Here is an 18,620-nt window from a genome sequence, read left to right as displayed (position 1 = left end):
GCATAAAGTAGTTTCAATATTATCGTTTATAGCAATATTTCTCTGTAGCAATATATCATGCTCCAGAATATATTATTGTGACAGGTCTGGTATAGTTGCCCCTTTATAGAGCAGTTTTTTCTTGCGTTTGTGAAAGTGTGGCATGCTTAACTCTTTTCTTGCTTTGCTAAATGATGCTGGAGTAGTAGCATGGGTGAGTCAATGTGTATTTTATTGTGAAAGCCGTACTGAACTGAATATTTAGTATTGTTGCACTCCTATAGAAGTATATACACTGCTCGCTACAACAACATATTAACATCTCCCTTTGCTCCCTGTCCTAAGTCACTCCGTTAAGTCGCTGTGTACCGTTTTTATCGCGTTTTTATATATTTGGATGACGTAGCTGAGCATTTCACAGAATCTCACAGCTAACCATAAGAAGGGTTTGAATAGGGCCCAAGAGAGATCGCTAAAATACTCAAAACATGCATGGATGGCATCTAAAATATCAGGCAAGTTTTTGATGAGGGAATGTTACAGCATGGTAGAAAGTAAAACTGTAAAAATGTAGCTTTTCTAAAAAAATGTTTCTTTGATAATATTACAGTACAAAATCCCTGAATGCATATAAGCCAGTGGGAAAATTGACCATGGTAATTCTCATGTGAAACTCTATAGACTCCACTGCAAACAAAATGAAACGTCAATGAAGTCTGAGCAGTTATAGTTTGCAGTCTTGTTTTATGTTAAAAATGACAAGATCAAGTTTCCCCAAACCGATTTATTCCCTTCTTAAATATCCCACTCCTCTTTTGGGAAATCATTTCATCAGCTGCAAATGCAAATTAAAATCAGGTACTCCCGGAGAGTGTTTGTTGTAGCCTCAGAAAGTCCCCTATCACACAGTAATCCTTCATGCGCTGTTGAACTAAATCAGAGGCTCATTTTAGAATCATTTTGGTCCTGTCCTTTAACTGAACTGTCTGAGAACTGAAACGGAGGAAATGCATTATCAAAAAGCTTCTATTTCACACAGTTCCCAGAAAAGTGAAAGAAACGAAATATCAGATCATTGTTTTTATAGAAGTGGATTCAGGTCAACTGGAATTGTTCATATTGTAGACGGCAACTGTAAACTGTCTCCAGTGCATGGGTAAAGTTGGAGGTATACAGGCTATATTGTGTTTCAATATTATGGTTTTAGATGGAACATAGAAGATATTTTATTATTTGGAAATAGAACCATATGTGGCAAGTTGCAAAATCACAGTCAGATATTTTTGTTTACATACTTTATCTAACTTAATCCAAGTAAATATATTGCATTACGCTACTGCTGGGTTTTAGATGACATCACAACTTTGTATCGCCAATAACATTTAAAAGGGGTCAGCTAAATTGTATATCAAGTTTACCTTTTAGATATTTCTTATGTAATCTATAGGGAAACGCGGCTCTTGACCCTCATCTGGAAGTATGGGGATTTTAGCATTGAATCCACCAACAGCTGCACTTTAATATAATTTTGTAGACCCATACTTTTGTATTTTCAGATGGTTTTACTTACAATATGACATGAGTTTCTTTAGTTGGTGATGTTAATATTAAAGTCAATAATGACTCTTTAAAATCTAGCAAAGACGTCTGTCAAAAACACCACGGCATCAACAGAATGATGCAAAAAATTATAACTAATATAAAAATGACTATAAAAATAACCCAAATGTCAAAATGTTAAAAGTTCTGGCTTGATTTACTGGATTAGTGATTTAATTGCCCTTCCAGTGAACCGGACATCACAGTGACTCATAATGCACTATTGTTTAAATTTGAGAGATTTCAATTGACGCCACATCGCAGGGGAGATGAGGACATCTCCAAAATATACTAATAGTTAAGTACTAACATTTGTATTGAGTTAAATGCACAAATGGCTGTTAAATATAATGTCATATTTTTGAGAAATGCTTTTGATTAGCTTCAGAACAGCTTAATGATGAAATCTTGCCTATAGGCTGTCTTAAACCACAAGAAACACGCTCTGTTCTGACGCTATAAAGACTGTCATGGGTCCAGATGTATCTTTTATGTTTGTGGCCTCATAGAACTTTGTAGCACAGTTTTTTCCATGCATCTGATACACATGATTATATATGGCTATATGTCTGTCTAAAGCCTGGAACCCACTGCATGGAGAGGGTTGGATCACCAGTGTAGCAAACTGCAAAAATCAATAAATCACTTGGCAAAAGAAATCAAAACCTAATAAAAGAACTTAAAAAAATCATCATAATCACGATAACTACAAAGGAATGCATCAAATAACATGTGGAGAGCAAAAGATGGTTGAATTCTGTCAACAGGAAGTTTTGTAGAGTGAACATGTTCCAAATAGGAAGTGACCATGGGCGCGCTTTCGGCTCCATCTAGTCTGGGTCCAATTCACTTTACATTGAAAAAAACTGTCACTCTTCTGTCTGTCTTAAAATGTTCGTGTCTTCATGATCCTGGTAGTTTTATTTCACTATTGTGTCCGTAAATCAAGATGTGAACTTTAATAACAGACAAATCAGGTTCCTTCTTTCCCTGAGGTCACTCCCAACAGGTTTGATTGACACCTTTGCTAAGTGCCTGCTCTGTGCTAAACTAAAGCACTTCATCAGCCTCAACCTGGATAGGCTCTTTGGTTGCTCTGGTACTCATGTGGTCGGTCGATATGGAACTCCAAATTCGCCCCTTAATTGCTAGCCTTGATGAACTTCATTTGACTGGAGCCGAACGCTATGGATGACGTCACACTCCCTTAATCCACTTCTTTATACACTTTGTAATTCTGACGCAGCTCTGATAAGCCACCCATATGTTGTCTTGACTGTGTTTTTTTTTTCAGAAATGCTATATTGAATTTGCATGGATGAAACTTAATAAGGAGTATCTGTTACAAATTAAGTCTGAAAGATCACCTGAGTCATATATTGCGTAATTGTCCATGGCCCTAATGTGTCATGTAGCACCTATAAGCAAACTCTTATTAACCCTATTGTTTTCTTTGTTTTGGTGTAGGTGGTTAAAACGTGGCTATAAATGTCGGACGACAATAGTTCAGTTGGTAGAGTGTTAGAAGTGTCATTCCAGCTCCCACAGATGAATGTTGCCGTTGTGTCCTTGGGCAAGACACTTAACCAATCTCGCCCCCAGTGTCTGTGTACACTGGTGTATGAATCGGCGAGTGGTTCCTTCATGTAAAGCGCTGCGAAGGTGGAAAAGCTCTACAGAAATGTGACCTTTGACCATATCATCAGGAGATCTAACTTATAATAACAATCTTATAATGAGTACAGTATTCATAATTCAATCACATGACTTATTATTGTACATTTTTGCCCTCTTATTAAATGTGTGACATGTTTGCGTGGAGTGTCAACCATGCAGCAGTCAGTGGTCCAGCTCTGTTAAAGGCATGGGCTCTGCTGTGATATATTTGTTTTGGCGGTGCTCATATGAATGTGGCCTGGATGTTTCTCCATGTGGAAGTACTGTGTGTTTGTGTTGGCTCAGTCTAGACCGGAGCGACTGGTGTAATGTGCAGCAGGAGCAGAGTTCCTATACACGGTATGAGACACCATAAGCTTTTAGACCATATCGCCTTTTGGACCAGAGCTCAGTGTATACAGTAGGAGCACTGATTTGATTAAGTTTTTTGCATCACTACTAGATTTGGAAATGGCCTTATCCTAACATCTTCTGCATGTTTCAGATGGAAAGTATTGAAGTCAAATGTACTTTTATAGACATCATTCTCTGCTATATAACCTGGTGTATTGCCAAAAATATATTTAGCAATACAATGTTTTGTCTCCCACGATTTGATAGAAACTAGATAATTTTATTTAAAATTTGACATGCAAGATTCATGACTGATGCAATGTGTGCAAGAAAAAAATAAAAAAAACATAGATGTATTAAAACTATATGTAATGCCAGTACTATTAGTATTAGTAATATTAGTAGTATACTATTAGAAGTATTAATAATATCTTATGGCTATGATCCAGGGGAACAGTACAAGATTTATTCAATGTGTATCAAGTCTGCTACTGCAGTTCTCAGCAAGTGGTGGTCAAATATTCTAATGACTCATTTATATTTTGTCTTTTGTAATTGGTTGTGTTTTTGTTTAGTCTGCTTTGTGAACAGTCAAATGTGTGTGTGTTCTGAGTTACCAGTGAAATTAAACTTTATTTATTTTCACGGCCCACTACACAGGACTCCAGGGGGGGAGTGCCACTTTTTAGTCTGATTGGACCAACCAAGAGATGAGGAGTACTACAAGAGATTCAACTATATTCATTTTTTTAGACTCAATGTATAGGCCTATTTGGCTGAGGGACTAACAGCAAGAGGCTCTGGGTTCAACGTTTGTAAGTTGAGTTTGTGCGTTTCTCTCATTGGAGGTTTTCCAACGGGCATTCCCATTTCCCATCAACCAAAACATGTACAATAGGTGAGATCCTCGAGCTAGTCCTGACCAAGTCTATAGCTCAAGATCTGGACATGGGTCCCCATTGCCCCTAACAGGTTGCCCCAGACGCATTGAAAAATGGATCAAATGCAGAATACAAATTTTCCCACGGGGACATTAAAGTGTACCTCAACTTTACATAAGCCTTAACTAAGCAAGGCTTAACTGAATTGCACATTACTTGTGCAAGAAGCTTGAGATATTAATACAAATATTACTTAAAATATATCACAACCAAGTGACTATTTGGTAAATGAATAGTAAACCAATCACTTCCTATAAGAATAGTGAATGTCTATGATACAAGGGTAATGCAATAATAAAGATTATTTACTGTAACACAGTTCACAAATATACCTCAAACTGCTCAGTTAATTATTCATTTTTGAAAATGATCAAATATGAATAACTCAATAACTGAAAGTCTGTCTCTAATTAAGTTAAATATTCAAGAACCCAAGGTTTCTGCAAGAGCCACAGTGACGGTGACATCACATCATGTTCAGACACAGAATGGACCCCTGAAAAAGATGAAACACATCAGAGGTCAGAGGTCATCCCACCCACGTCCTGTCCCAGAATGCACCACACCCAGCCCCGAGCTGTTCATGATGGACAAAGGCAAGGACATGTTCCAGTTCATAACAGACAGAGAGTTCTCAGATTTAAATAGAGTAAATAGAGCCAAGTGAATCCAACTGAACAGCCCCTCACTGTGCTGTGTCCTGCTCCACACCTTTACCACAGGAGACATCCTTTATCATCACCAGCTACACCAACGCACCATCAGAGCAGTGGGCCAGCCTCGCCTATTTTATCCCCCTTTTAAGTGAATCAGCCCATTTTTCATTAGACCTACACTGTTCCAAAAGAAATACATTCAGTTCCATCACCATTTACGATTAAAATGATGGAATACTGAATTAGTTGTTGATTATTTCAGTAACTGATTCATCACAATGTATGAGATTGGTTTCAATTATAGCTGCACCAACTGATCTCCGCAGTTTGATCAGTGTAACTGTTTTGGTTGGTTCCCTTTTCATGCTTTGATCCACACTGGGCTGTCCCAGTGCCAGGTAGGACACAAACGGACTCACAAAGAAACGATTGTTGTCCAAAACTGTCTATGCTCTGATGAATGTAATATACACAACACAAATGTACCATGAATGTCACTTTGAGGAGAGCATCTGTGTTTGGAAACACTCACATGAAAAACGACAGTGGACCATGTGTGTTTATGTAATTTGTAAAAATAAAAGTACTCTTGTCATCAAACAAACCAGCTCCAGTACAGATCTGATCTTTTACATCAAACAAATAGGAAATAAATATTTATTTATTCAGAGAATGCGCCTGGCGTGAAGAGGAAAAACAGAAGGCAAAGACTTGCTTCTCACGACAAGTAGCTGAATGGTTGTAGTTTAGAAATGCTAAAAATGGCACATGGTAAAAGTTCTGTATTATGCATTTCTATAGGTCCAAACTCTACTCACAAGACAAACTACAGGCAAAATAAATCTTTATGCTGAAAAATGTAGTAGGAAACATTTTATATAAAGGCATTTTGTCAATTTATGAGTCATTAGTTTAATCTGTCTGCTTACATTAAAAATACAAAAAATGCAAAACCCTTATAATCTAAATAAAATGACTAGTCAACTACCGTAACACATTTCTGACATGTTAGTGCCATATGAACCATCTCACAGGGACCGGCCTCCTGCTGGTGCCCAGAGTCAGGACTAAACATGGGGATGAGTGTTTCAGTTTTAGGTAACTAAAATCTGGAACAATAACAATCCTGAAGATGTGAGACAGACCTCTACTTTGACAATGTTTAAAACCAGGCTTAAAACTGTTGTTTTTATCCTTGACTAATACACATTTTGGTCAATTCTACTGACCGATTGATCGACTTAACGACTAAAGGCCGAGTGGTTGCCTTTAAAATTTATGCAAAATGCTTGTGACAAAGTTCTATATGAAATCAAAAATCATGAAAAGCATTCTCCCAGTTGTGGCAGAACAGCTGATTTCAAAAGCACTTCACTTTTTCTAATGGCATATCCACCATCTGCTTGTCTCCATGGAGGTATTGTTTTGCCTGGAATGTCTCACAGTATGGCATTAAACTTGGCCCATCAAGTTACTGGTCAAATATGTCGAGAGGCACGCCTTCACGGTAAGTATTGCATGTTTTTAAATGATTTTTCAGTAATAAAAACACCTGTGGTTGAATAAATGCATGATAAATATGATTATATTGTGGAACCTTCCAGGAGCAGTAACTTTACAATGAAGACAAGTGGTGAGCCCCCAAAAGAAAAGTTACATAGTGCACTAGGATTGTCATGATAATAAATTTTAACACACAATATTTTGCTACAGAAATAAACTGTGATAATATTGAAACTCATCATAATCCCAGTAAACACATGCTTAAATATAATTACAATAATTAAAAGGCGTGAGCTGCAAAAGATAAATAGCAGAATGAAGCAATAGTAATAATTAGTCATAGAATTTACTTTTTCAACCCTGCACAGATCAAATCTTTTCCTATTACAACAAAAATAAAACAAATTTCCATAGTATTGCATTGTCCAGTTGTCAAATTTTTATATAGCACTTTTCCACCTTTAAGCCACTCAAAGCTCTTTCAAAATCAAGGAACAACTCACCCATTCACACACACAGTCACGCGCAGGTGCACACAGACAATAGGGGCGAGGTGGGTTAAGTGTCTTGCCCAAGGACACAACGACAGCATTCGTCTGTGGGAGCTCGAATCACACCGCCAACCAGACTGCTCAACCAACAATGTTTATGTCGATATAGTAACTATCATGAGGCCGACAGTGACAGTGTTCCAGATGAATACCTAACTTTTGACAGCGAATAAAGCACAGAGGAATAATACAACATCACGTGTCACAATATGTCTAGCACTGAGCTTGTTACTGTAATTATATTTGACCGGCTGAAGGCCCGTCTCGTGTCCCTGTCTCCCCGTTGAAGTCTATTTTCAAAACTGATCACGTACACTGCAACAAATGTAGGATTTGGCGTGACAGTACGATCACAACATGTCCACCGCAAACATACGCAAACCTGGATATGATGAAACACCTCAGAAGTCAAAGGTCATCCCACCCAAGTCCTGTCCCATAGAGTCCCATCTCAGGACAGGCTAATACCAGAGGACTTCAAGCTGTTCATGGGTAGAAATGATCACGTACAAGTACTGAAGAAGTATTTCCCCACATTATTTAACCACATGTAAAACCCAATCCAACTTCACCATTAGATCAGAGCAGATAAAATTAAGCACCATTCATCATCCAAATGGGGGCTGACCACTGTTGTTAGGTGACGTTTATTTTAGAAACTAGAGATCCATTTTACCATCACAATGAAAACAGTGTGGGAAGAATCCGGGGCTAATTGAACAAATGTGTCTGCTGCCAAGACATTTTAGTCCAACAAATGACTCCCGATCCAGTGCATTCTGTCTATAGGCCACAGTTACTATGTTTTGTGAGCTGCCCTTTCACAAAAGCACTTCAGTTGCGCCATTTGTAGGACCAATGAATACTAATGAATAGAGGCTTTAAAGGCGACTTATAGCTGCTTATTTTAGCGTGGCCCAGCTCGCAGTCGTCTGGAGCAGGACGCCCTGTATAGGGTTCGGTGGAACGGGGTCAGAATGGGCACGAGAACAGAGGAGAAAATGGGTGGGTATATATTATAAACCGGGATGGTGCACTGGGACAGCAACATGGGGCAGAGCCAACGCTGTAGGGGAAGTGCTAGTGGAGGCAGAAGTAAAAAGTCAACTTACTACTATATACTGTTACAACTGCCATCACCACTAGTATTCATTTACTACAAACAAGACATATATAGTAGGAATTTTACTTTTATTTTATTTTTCAGGCAAAACAACCACGCAACCAGCTTGGGACCCCATCTCCAAAACTATAATAATCTTAGTTTCCAAAACATTTAATAGTTTCATTATATTTAGTAGTAGTTTATTGTATCATTAGACCCAGTATAATTAAAATACTATAATCAATTAATTTCTACAAAGTCATCCTGAGAACCCTGGCTCACCGTCTGCAAATGGAAACTAGGTGTTTGCTATAATCTGGGGTGAAACATCTCTGTTTTATGTCTCTGTGCTTTGTCCCTTCAAATAAAGACAAAAAAATTGCTGTTTTAGTTCATCTGTTTATATTTTCAATCCATACTAATACACCTACTTCTAATAACTTTACCAGATACTGAGGTACAACTGCTATCTACATGACCCTTGATTTAATGTACTTCTACTATTATTACCAACAATACTCTAACTACTAGTACGACTACACACTGTATTCCCTTCACTTCTAGGTTAATGCCATTCTGGTATGGTACAGTTTTAGACTCCTTGTTTTACAGCCCTCCCCACTCGGTTGGACGCAATATCCCACAGGCCACATACGATATACAGTGGTGAGTGCGGCAGGGAGCACGAGAACAACAGTGGCTTGTGGTACTGAACAAAAGGACAAAGTGTGGGAAAAGTAGGTCACCTTTTTAACCTTTGAGAAACACAAGAGCTGCTGTGTCAAAGTGTCAAGTGTGTGAGTAGTGTGAAATATAGACTACATAAAACATGCAAGAGAGTTGGAAAGAGATTTGTTGATGGCACTGGGTTTCCTTAGGCTAATGTGACAGGCCTACAACGTTCAATATCGTGTTATTCTCTTGGGCAGCACAACATATAGGGTTTGGGAAATAGCTTCTCTCACATAATGCCTCAATGTTCCAATATGAGTGAAAAACATCATTAAATAACGATAATATGCAAAATGTAAGCGTAAACCAGAACATCCCTGTGACTTAAAGGGCCCATATTACGCTATTGTCTGATGTTATAATGTAGTTTCCTTATCACAAACAGACCTGGAATTTTGTTTTGTTTCATTCACAAACCCTGCATATTTAGGCTGAGCACTTCTCTCAAACAGGCAACACTCTGTTCCACCTTGTGATGTCATACAGGAAGTGCTCCACTGTGTTTTTAAACTCTATATACCTTCACTAGAATCATTTGGATGATTTCAATGCTGGAATTACCCTGAACTAAAAGTTTAAAAAAAAATAGCTGTTAACTACAAAATTACAGCTTCATGACATCACAAGGTGGAACAGAGCATTTTCAGCTTTGGAGATGTAGACAGACTAATAATAAATGATTACTCAACATGTGTAAATGAAGGTATGGAAGGTATGATTTTGAGAAGATAACAGTATTATAGCAAGGTTTAAAGCTCACAAGAGTCAGTTTTGTGTCATATAGGACCTTTAAATCAATGAAACTGCTTTATTCATTACAGAACACACTTTAGCACAGCAATAAGTGTGTTCTGTAATGAATAAAACACACTTTAGCACAGCAATAAGTTAGTGCGCAGTGTCACTATTATTGTACCGTGTTTTATAGACTAGCTTACTTGTAAATTGTGCATGTAAACATGTGCTGAAATGCCCAAATACGGAGAACAGCCTTCCCCACTAATAAAAGAGTGAAGAGTGGGTTGTTGTATCTAAAGCCAACAGTCCAAACTAACTCTCCTTTAATGACTGCACAGTCCATATACTTTACACTTAGTAAACATTTGAAGGAAGTCCATAAAAATGATTAATGGTGCAAAAATTCTTCTTCAAACTGTTTTGTGTTAAAGACTAAACAAAAGGCAAACTAATGTTCTCTGGAGACACACCGAGATTTTTAAAAGTGCAGTGTAATAGTTAATAATATTGACAGACAGTGTAATGATGATAGACCAGGACTGACCTCTCCGCGGTGTCCCACGTAGATGAAGGCGCACATGGGGTGGAAGGCTCCGGTCCCACAGGCCAACAGGTGGGTGCGGTTATAGGGCTGCAGCAGGCGCACGAAGTTAGCACATTCTGTCTGAAAAACACATCAAAACATCATTAATTTTCTTCTTAATTAACAATAAATCTGTGTTTTTATCTATGATTATTCACTTTTTCTTAGCGGGTCTTGAAGTGATAACGTTATAGAAGATAGTGGCTATGAAAACAGCATAACTAATGTCACTGTTAATCTCCACTGTAATGATGTCATCTGAGCCTGGGATATTGAGTGTTCTCTTTGACCTATGCCAAGGGGTACGTTTGACAAAACAATGTTGACTATACGGTACTGATGAAGTAGATAAGGAAGCACATAACATGAAATACTTTTATTAGATTTCCTTATGCCCCACTTTAAATGCAGCATTGTGACTTCAAATATATGCACGACCTATTTTAATAAATCACATGTGCTCTCCGTGCGACTCTCTCCAAAAGCAGATAAGTTGATTTTCTGTGAACAGTTGAATAAAAATGATGCTTTGCACATGTTTGTAATGAGCTTTATTATCTGAAATGTGAACTGTCTGTATAGAACACCACTGTATCCCTCCAGTCTGGAAATTAGCCAAAATCACATAAAAAAAAAAAAAAAAGTCTTGGTTGGCCAATTATAGAAGTGCAAGTGGACAATTTTACATTTTAACCTACGCAGAATTCCCTTTGAGACGAGCCTCTTTTTCTTCAGTTCATTTCTCATCCAGCCCTGTCACTGTGAGACACAATTGTTCACTAACTCCAGGGTTTCTGTTTTGATATTGGATCAAAACACTTCAAAGTCAGACCTAAAATATAAACAGATCCAACAACATGTTCCTGTCTCTGTCTGTTGACCAGTCACGTTTCATCCGTAGAGGAAGTCACTGTCCGAGGTCAAACCAGTTCACTGTCTTAGCCACTAGACCAGGGGTCACCAACCCTGTGCCTGCAGGCGCCATGTCGCCCCCAAGCCCCACATGAGTCGCCCGCAGACCGGTTCTAAAAATAGTACAACTCACTGCATCTAAAATTTAATTTTATTCTGTTGCTATTTTTTTTTTTATCACCCTTTCGTTTATATAGATTTAAAAATGACAATATCCTAAACATATGTTCATTATACGTGAAGTATAGATAGATAAGTTAAGGTGAACTTTGACCTACTCACTTCAAAGGTCAGTATTGTGCGCATGACAAAACCAGTGCTCCACTCACGAGCACTGTGAGGATGCACTGAATGCAGTTTCTTACTCCAAAACATGGTAGAAAATGATCTGCGGAGCGACTGTGGTGACGGCAAAGCGGCACAATGTGGAGGGACACTTCACTACGTCTCACAAAACTCCACACTAACTACCCACGGGGACGCGCACTCCCCATGGGAACGCACACTATGGGCAGAACAAGCCCAGAGCTAAACGCAGCTTTGGGTAAACAACAGGCTTTTTCCACGACACCGGTGAAAAAGTCACACAACGCAACCGAGATTTATTTAAAAATATGTAAGCTTATTTTTCTTTAACATTACATAATTGATAACTTTATGAAACATGGTGCAATGTATATTATTTATGTTTGTTAAAAAGGTTTGTCAGTGGATAGTGAAAATGGGACACTTTTCCTATGAGATGTAGTGATGTAAGTGTCATCTGGAAATTTAACAATTACTAAGATTAGTAAAGTTAAAGTGCTGTATACTGATATCTCTTTCCCTCCTTGCTCATTGTTGATAATTATTTTTGAGAAATCATTAATGTGATCAGTGTGTTGCAACATGATCAGTGTGTTCACATAGATGATTATCATTTATCATTATTAATAATGTATAACTAAAGGCAAACTGAGCAAATATGTTATTTCAGAAGAGCGTCTCAAAGTGGTAGCCCTTTGTATGACTCAGTGCCCATAAAGTAGCTCTCAGGTTAAAAAAGGTTGGTGACCCCTGGACTAGACCCTGAGCTTTATTCTGTCGCCTGCTCACTCATTTCATCGTTATAACACAATGTGGCTGTTCAAGTGGAAGGTAGAGGGCGGGTCCATAACTGATAACATTCAAACCGGCCAGAAATAGAGTTCCAGCTTGTGGAACCTCTCAAAAGTAAGATAATGAAGGAATAAAGGCTACACCGACCAATTCTACTGTGCTTCACATGCGAAGATGAACAGTACACAGCTACACTTGAGAAACTTGAGAAACCTGAGATATAATTTTTCCTAGTACGATACTCCCATACAGTACTTTTACTGTTGTGAAAATGTATTATGATTTATTTATTTTTCAGATGTCTGTGGTCTCTTCCCTAAAAATACCAAATATTGTAATCTTATATTAATTTAAAAATATAAGTCAGATAATACGCCTTGACAGTTGAGTAGTAGTTTCCCCAAATTTGTTTTTATTTTTATTCTTTTTATTCTTTCTTGAGTAAGTTTGTGGGTAAAACTCTGGGTTACTCTCTGATAAGGCATACAAAAATAAATAACAAAAATTTAATTAAAATTAAATTAAAAAATTATACACTATATGGGCAAAAATTAAATCTTTAATTTATTTTTATAGATGAATTATAGGCCAATTATAGAAAACATTACACAGCTAAAGCTCTAGGGTATACTCTAGAGCACTCATTGTACACACTACTGTATACAATATATGACGATGTCCATATTTCCACTGCACACTCTAATTGTTTGTACAAGTACATGGCCTGTCCCCCTCTGTGTGGGCTGCATCCCTCTCCTCACATGTAGACCCTCAGCCCTGTCTCCCTGAGAAATAAACCAAGTCGACGGCAAAGTTTACCTCATCCCACAATCTCTCAAACAATACTACATCAACACAATTACATTAAGAATGCCTTCAATTAGGACTTGAATTGGCTTGTAATTATACACTAAAAGTAAACGATGGTTGTGTAAAAAGGGATTTCAAGAACACACTGTTGTTTATTGAAAAATCCTCCCGGGTAAAAGAATAATGAATAGGTACATGTTACACTATAAAGATATATTGGTGTAGCTTTGCAAATTGCCAAAGAGTGAATTGGGATCTGTTTTGACCGCACCACTTTTCCAGCGAACTACTTGGGGAGTTGTTTTAAAGATTGTGCGGTCTTAGAGGCCAGAGTGCAGTACATTGTTGACAGGGGGAGTATGCTGGGATACTTGGGTACATTTGTGTGGTCCAAGGCAGAAGATGTGGCTGTGAGAGACATGAGGGCTCAGCCAGGATTCACCAGCTCCACAAGGGACAATAAATCTACAATATCAGTGGAAGGTTGGCTCGCCTCAAATATGCTTCTACTGCAGTATTTGCCAGAGTCAGTCACTTTGCATTTTGGGGGTTTGAATAAGTATGAATAGCATTTTAAATATCACATTTCACCAAAACATGTACAGAGAAATAGTAGCATTGCCAAAGACTCAAGACAAGCATCAAAGGATAAAGGATAAATGCTAGATATGGAAAATAATGGTAATCTAAAGTCAACGGCTTCAGGCAGTTATTAGTTGATTGTTTTTCAAATACAGCTGTAAATGCATTGGCCACATGTTTGTGTTTGGCCAAGATTATCGGATAAATGTAGGTCACAAGTGCATTCTGTCCGTATTTTCATTGTTTACATTATGATGGGATCTTAGATTTGTTTCACATATAGTGTATACTTGAGCTACTACTGCCTTAAAAAGCTCTCTAAGGTTGCCACTTACATTTGTGTAATCCTTCAGTCGTCCAGGTATGATCCATAGTAAAAGAAAAATTCATATCTGTCAACTGGACAAAACGTATGAGTGAAGTCATTTCGCTGCTCATCCATTCTTCAGTTCTGGTCAGATTGACAAAGAAACAACCGGGCTAGCCAGTATGCTAATCGCTGTGAGAGCACCTATTAGGGGCCTGAATGATTATGCTAAGTATGAGGCACAGTTCACACTTAAGCCTTATTTCCACTGACACGGTTCTCTTGGGGGGCACCCCCAGCCGGGGAGCATTTGATTACAAATGGCCCAGGCCGCTTTTGGGCGTGACACAGGTCTAGTAAGACACACCTCTCCCTGGACCTGGAGCCATACCTGAAGCATGTAAATGCAACTTGGCTGGAGGGAGCTGCAGCAGTAGCATGCTGCTGGTCCTCCAATGACTGTGCGAGGGAGTGACTAGCACCGTCACATGCGAGTGTTCCAGACCCCTTTGGAAGATAGTACCTCCAGCGGTCTGCTTTGGACACCTGAAAGGGAGTGGTACGGATCGCTTTATGCAATGGAAACACTTAGGGTCTGCGTCATACCGCCTCATACCGGCCCTATGGATACAAGACTAGTGTAGCTCATTAGACCTAGCCTACAAACAGAAACTATAAACAATAAGTGTTTTAGTTTCAGTTTAGTTAGCTCCTCCCTTCAGATGGATATATGGCAGTGTCCACCAGCAATCTGACCAGAACTGAAAAAGAGGCTTGGATGAGCAGTGAAATGTCTTCAGTCCTACAACTTTTTGTCCACTTGACATATTTTGTCTTTTACTGTTGCTACTTACAACATTTGGAATATTGTCTATACAACTGTCTTAAAGGAGGAAAGAAATCAGACAAAATTCTTTGATGGTCACATGATTTTTTGGCTAATCTGGTATGATTCAAAAGTTTGAGGTACATCATGTAACTCCTCTGGAGAAGGGTCCGCCACCTTCTTGTCTCATGTCGTTGTGTTGCTCAAAATCTTTCATTTTGCCAGCTACAGGGATTTTTATTGCTCATAAATATTGTGTAAAACATGCGTTCTTATAATGATTGGGTCGCCTCTCTTCAGATCTGACCTGTAACTTGGGCCTGCTTTGTCTCCATGGACAAACTTAATTCCATATTCTGGAACATGCCAAGCAAAATAATATCTTCATGAACACAACCAGATAACATTTCATAAATATGCACTGAGTGGCACTCATCTGTTTTTGTGTTTTTCTTTCTGGCACCCTGACTGATTTTGTCCATCCATCTCTGTCAGTGTTTATATGAACAAGTGAGAGAGAGCTGTAACAGAGATGGGAGAGGCCAGTTTGGACCTCAAGAGCAGAGTGCATCCAGAACAAATCAAAAACAAAAACAAAGTTCACAGCGGACACCCTAACACTGACAGTGAGAGTGCTCTAACTCAGAGCAAACACAGACACACGCCGACTTCAGAGAAGGACATGTTCTTAAGACCATCCTCAAAGATCGATCTCCAGACACAATATTTATACCAGGATGCTCATGTACTGAAGAGTGGAGGAGAGGAACAGAGGTCAAGTCAGAAAAGTGTACAAGAATTACCATTTAAAGTTGGACACCAGCTAGTTTTGCTCTCCAAGATTTGGCACATCCTGGTAACCTAAGCAACAAGCTACCAATGATATGAAGATTGTCATAGAAGAAGAGCAAAGTGGTAAAACATGTTAGCGCAAAGCTGTTCTACTTTAAACCATGTTATGTTGTATTTAGCGTGTTTCATGCATGTTTGAATAATCTTTACAGTCCTGTATTCAAGACATCATTGCTCCAATTGATCCCCGTTCTCACCACCACCGGTATACACCCACTAATCTGTATTTACTTTGTTCTGAAATGTTATTTTCTTAATTGGTGATACACATAGGATTTGGCAATCCTGTTTAGCCATTTCGGTACAAAACTGTGAATTTTTTCTTTTATTAAGTCATTTTAGATTAATTTTATGATTAAACATGATGTCCAAATTATGACATAATAATCCAGGGGTGTCATAACTATATAGCAGAAAAAGCACAATATGTCTCCTTTAAGGAAAGATAAAAATTGTATTTGTTCAGTTACACAGTAAATACCAATGAAACAATAGGAGATAATATGGTGCATGATGTGTCTAAATAAATCTTTGGTCATGAGAGTTGATATATCCAAAATATTTGCTAATGTAGCTCTCCCCTCAAATAGCTCAGAATATAATCCCAGAATATGGCTTTTCCTTCAAAGTGAATCCAGTCACGGTTAAGAATGAGTGAATAAGTGCTATATTTTGATGTTAGGATGAACTGAAAAGACCACACAGCACCATCTTTTACTCATTATAATTCAGCAAAACCAGTCTATAGCAGAGAAGCTCCCCAAACCCATTATTAAACTGGAAACATGCTATATTACATTTATATGGCCCAACACCACAACTGGAAAATCCCTGGCTTCGGACATGGAAATCAAGATTAAGTGAGGACAGTCCAATAGAGATGTGGAAACTAGAGAGAATTTTGGATGTGGTCACCTTTACTGGACTTTTCGTCACCGTACAAGAGACTGAATCATTTTGCATAGGCATATACATTTTAAGAGGCAATAAGTTGGATGAAAACCATATGGAATCACCTTTGTCTGTCATGATTCAACAACAGAGTGAGAGGAGATAAGTGGGAGGAGAAGTGTTCAATCTGAAAATTGTTCTTCACTCATGGTTCATAATTAAGTAAATCAGATATCAATTGCCTGCCTATTAATTCACAAAGAAATGCCATGCTGTTAAAGAAGACATATTATACATTGTATTATATACATATAATGGACATTTCAAATCATCATGACAATAAAGTGCTGCGCTGCCTTTTTCGTTTGTATTGAAATAGCTATACGTTTTTTGCCAATTCACACTAAAATAAATACATATTTAAAGATAAGGCAGTGGACAGGGAACTGTTGATGGATGTTAAATACTTCACAAATAAAATGAATACTTCACTGGACACGTCTGTGTTTAGAATGAGAGATGTTTATGTTTCAATACTAATGTTAATGCTAATTTTGAGGCATAATAAATATTCAAACACCACAAACTGAAGTATTCTAGATATAAAGTAATTGGGTAGGTTTTATATCACTTCATTTGAAACTTGGTTGTTTATTTTACGTTTTCCGATTTGACTGAGAGCCAAAAGGGTCAAGGAACTACTACGTTAGTACATTTGGATGTACAATGCATTTAAAGATGGGGTATTAGACTTCTGTGGTATATTAATTGCTAACACATAGCATATTTAGAGCACCTTTTATTGTTTTGAGAATGCTATATTTGTCAACTTTGTCATAGAGCAACGAATTTCGGTAAACACATTCACCATGTGACACCAAACTAAAAACATTATTATGGCCACACTTCCTGACAAACCAGAAGTCAGCCATCTTTGATTGAAAATTCTGAAAGGCTGAGTCAGCATTTTCACTGCCATCGTATTTGCCAGTTCTCTCCTACAGTTACTGAACAATCTAAAAAGGCCAATTTGTTCTCCTTGGCCTCTTTCTGTGTGAAGTTGATTCACAGCATTAATATGTGCATTAAAGGTTCCAGAGCTTGAATTTTGATTGGCATTGGCCTCATTTGCAGGCACTCCACTGACACATTGGTATTGATACGTGGATGATAACTGGACTAATTATAATTTGTAATTTATTTATTATTCCCTTGCCTCCTTCGCGGCCGCTCTGCTTGCTCTCATCACACAAAGTCTCATGGGGGTAGCTCAACTGTGCATGGTCCATGGGCAGGATCGGATGTACCTTTCTAAAGGCTAAATTTGTGACATGCGCCATTGAGCACAGCCCATTGACTTCAATGGCATCATTGACTTCAGTTGATGCTCGGATGTGCCCTTCATTCACGGGCCATATTTGTCGGTCATATTTATGAGCTGCGTGAAATGAGACAGCCTTGTCGCACCGATCGTGACACAAGTGGCCTTCAAGTGTAGCCGCCAAAGGATGCAGCTGTTGAATTGGGACACGGCTACTGTAGCACTAAGCAGGCTATATACAGAGCAGTGGGCGTGTTCCAGGGATAGGAAAATATGGGTTGTTTGAGCAATCGTGTCTTGATTGCAGAAGAATAAAAGCTTCTCAAACATTCATTTTAAATACAAATGCAAATTTGCATAATATGTCCCCTTTAAAGACAACTTACTGACTTGTAAATTCAAAGATTAGTTCGAGCACAATGCACCACTGGACAAGACTCATGCATTGTAAAAGCCTTGCACAAGTATGATGTGCATACTAAAAATGTCTCAAAATTCCTCAAAACACAAGTGTCTATGAAATGTGGGCTGGCGAGCTGCTCCCTCCTGACACACACACACACCCTTCTGAGGGCTGTGTGCAGAATTACAATGAGCAAAGATAGTGGTGAAACACTGCAGAAG

At 38.4% G+C, this 18,620-nt stretch overlaps 1 protein-coding gene across 1 annotated transcript in view; it reads right to left on the bottom strand.

The window, feature by feature from the left end:
* sema3bl (sema domain, immunoglobulin domain (Ig), short basic domain, secreted, (semaphorin) 3bl) overlaps window positions 1–18,620 on the bottom strand; it is a 78,001-nt gene that overhangs the window by 18,420 nt on the left and 40,961 nt on the right. Inside the window, exon 4 of the mRNA XM_033969801.2 lies at window positions 10,359–10,478. Coding sequence (XP_033825692.1) covers window positions 10,359–10,478 — 120 coding nt within the window. The remainder of the gene's footprint in view (window positions 1–10,358; window positions 10,479–18,620) is intronic.

Source organism: Periophthalmus magnuspinnatus, chromosome 7 (assembly GCF_009829125.3).
Source record: "Periophthalmus magnuspinnatus isolate fPerMag1 chromosome 7, fPerMag1.2.pri, whole genome shotgun sequence".
NCBI classification, from domain to species: domain Eukaryota; kingdom Metazoa; phylum Chordata; class Actinopteri; order Gobiiformes; family Gobiidae; genus Periophthalmus; species Periophthalmus magnuspinnatus.
Note: the sequence above shows the minus strand (reverse complement) of the source record. Positions and strands in the feature narration are given on the sequence as shown.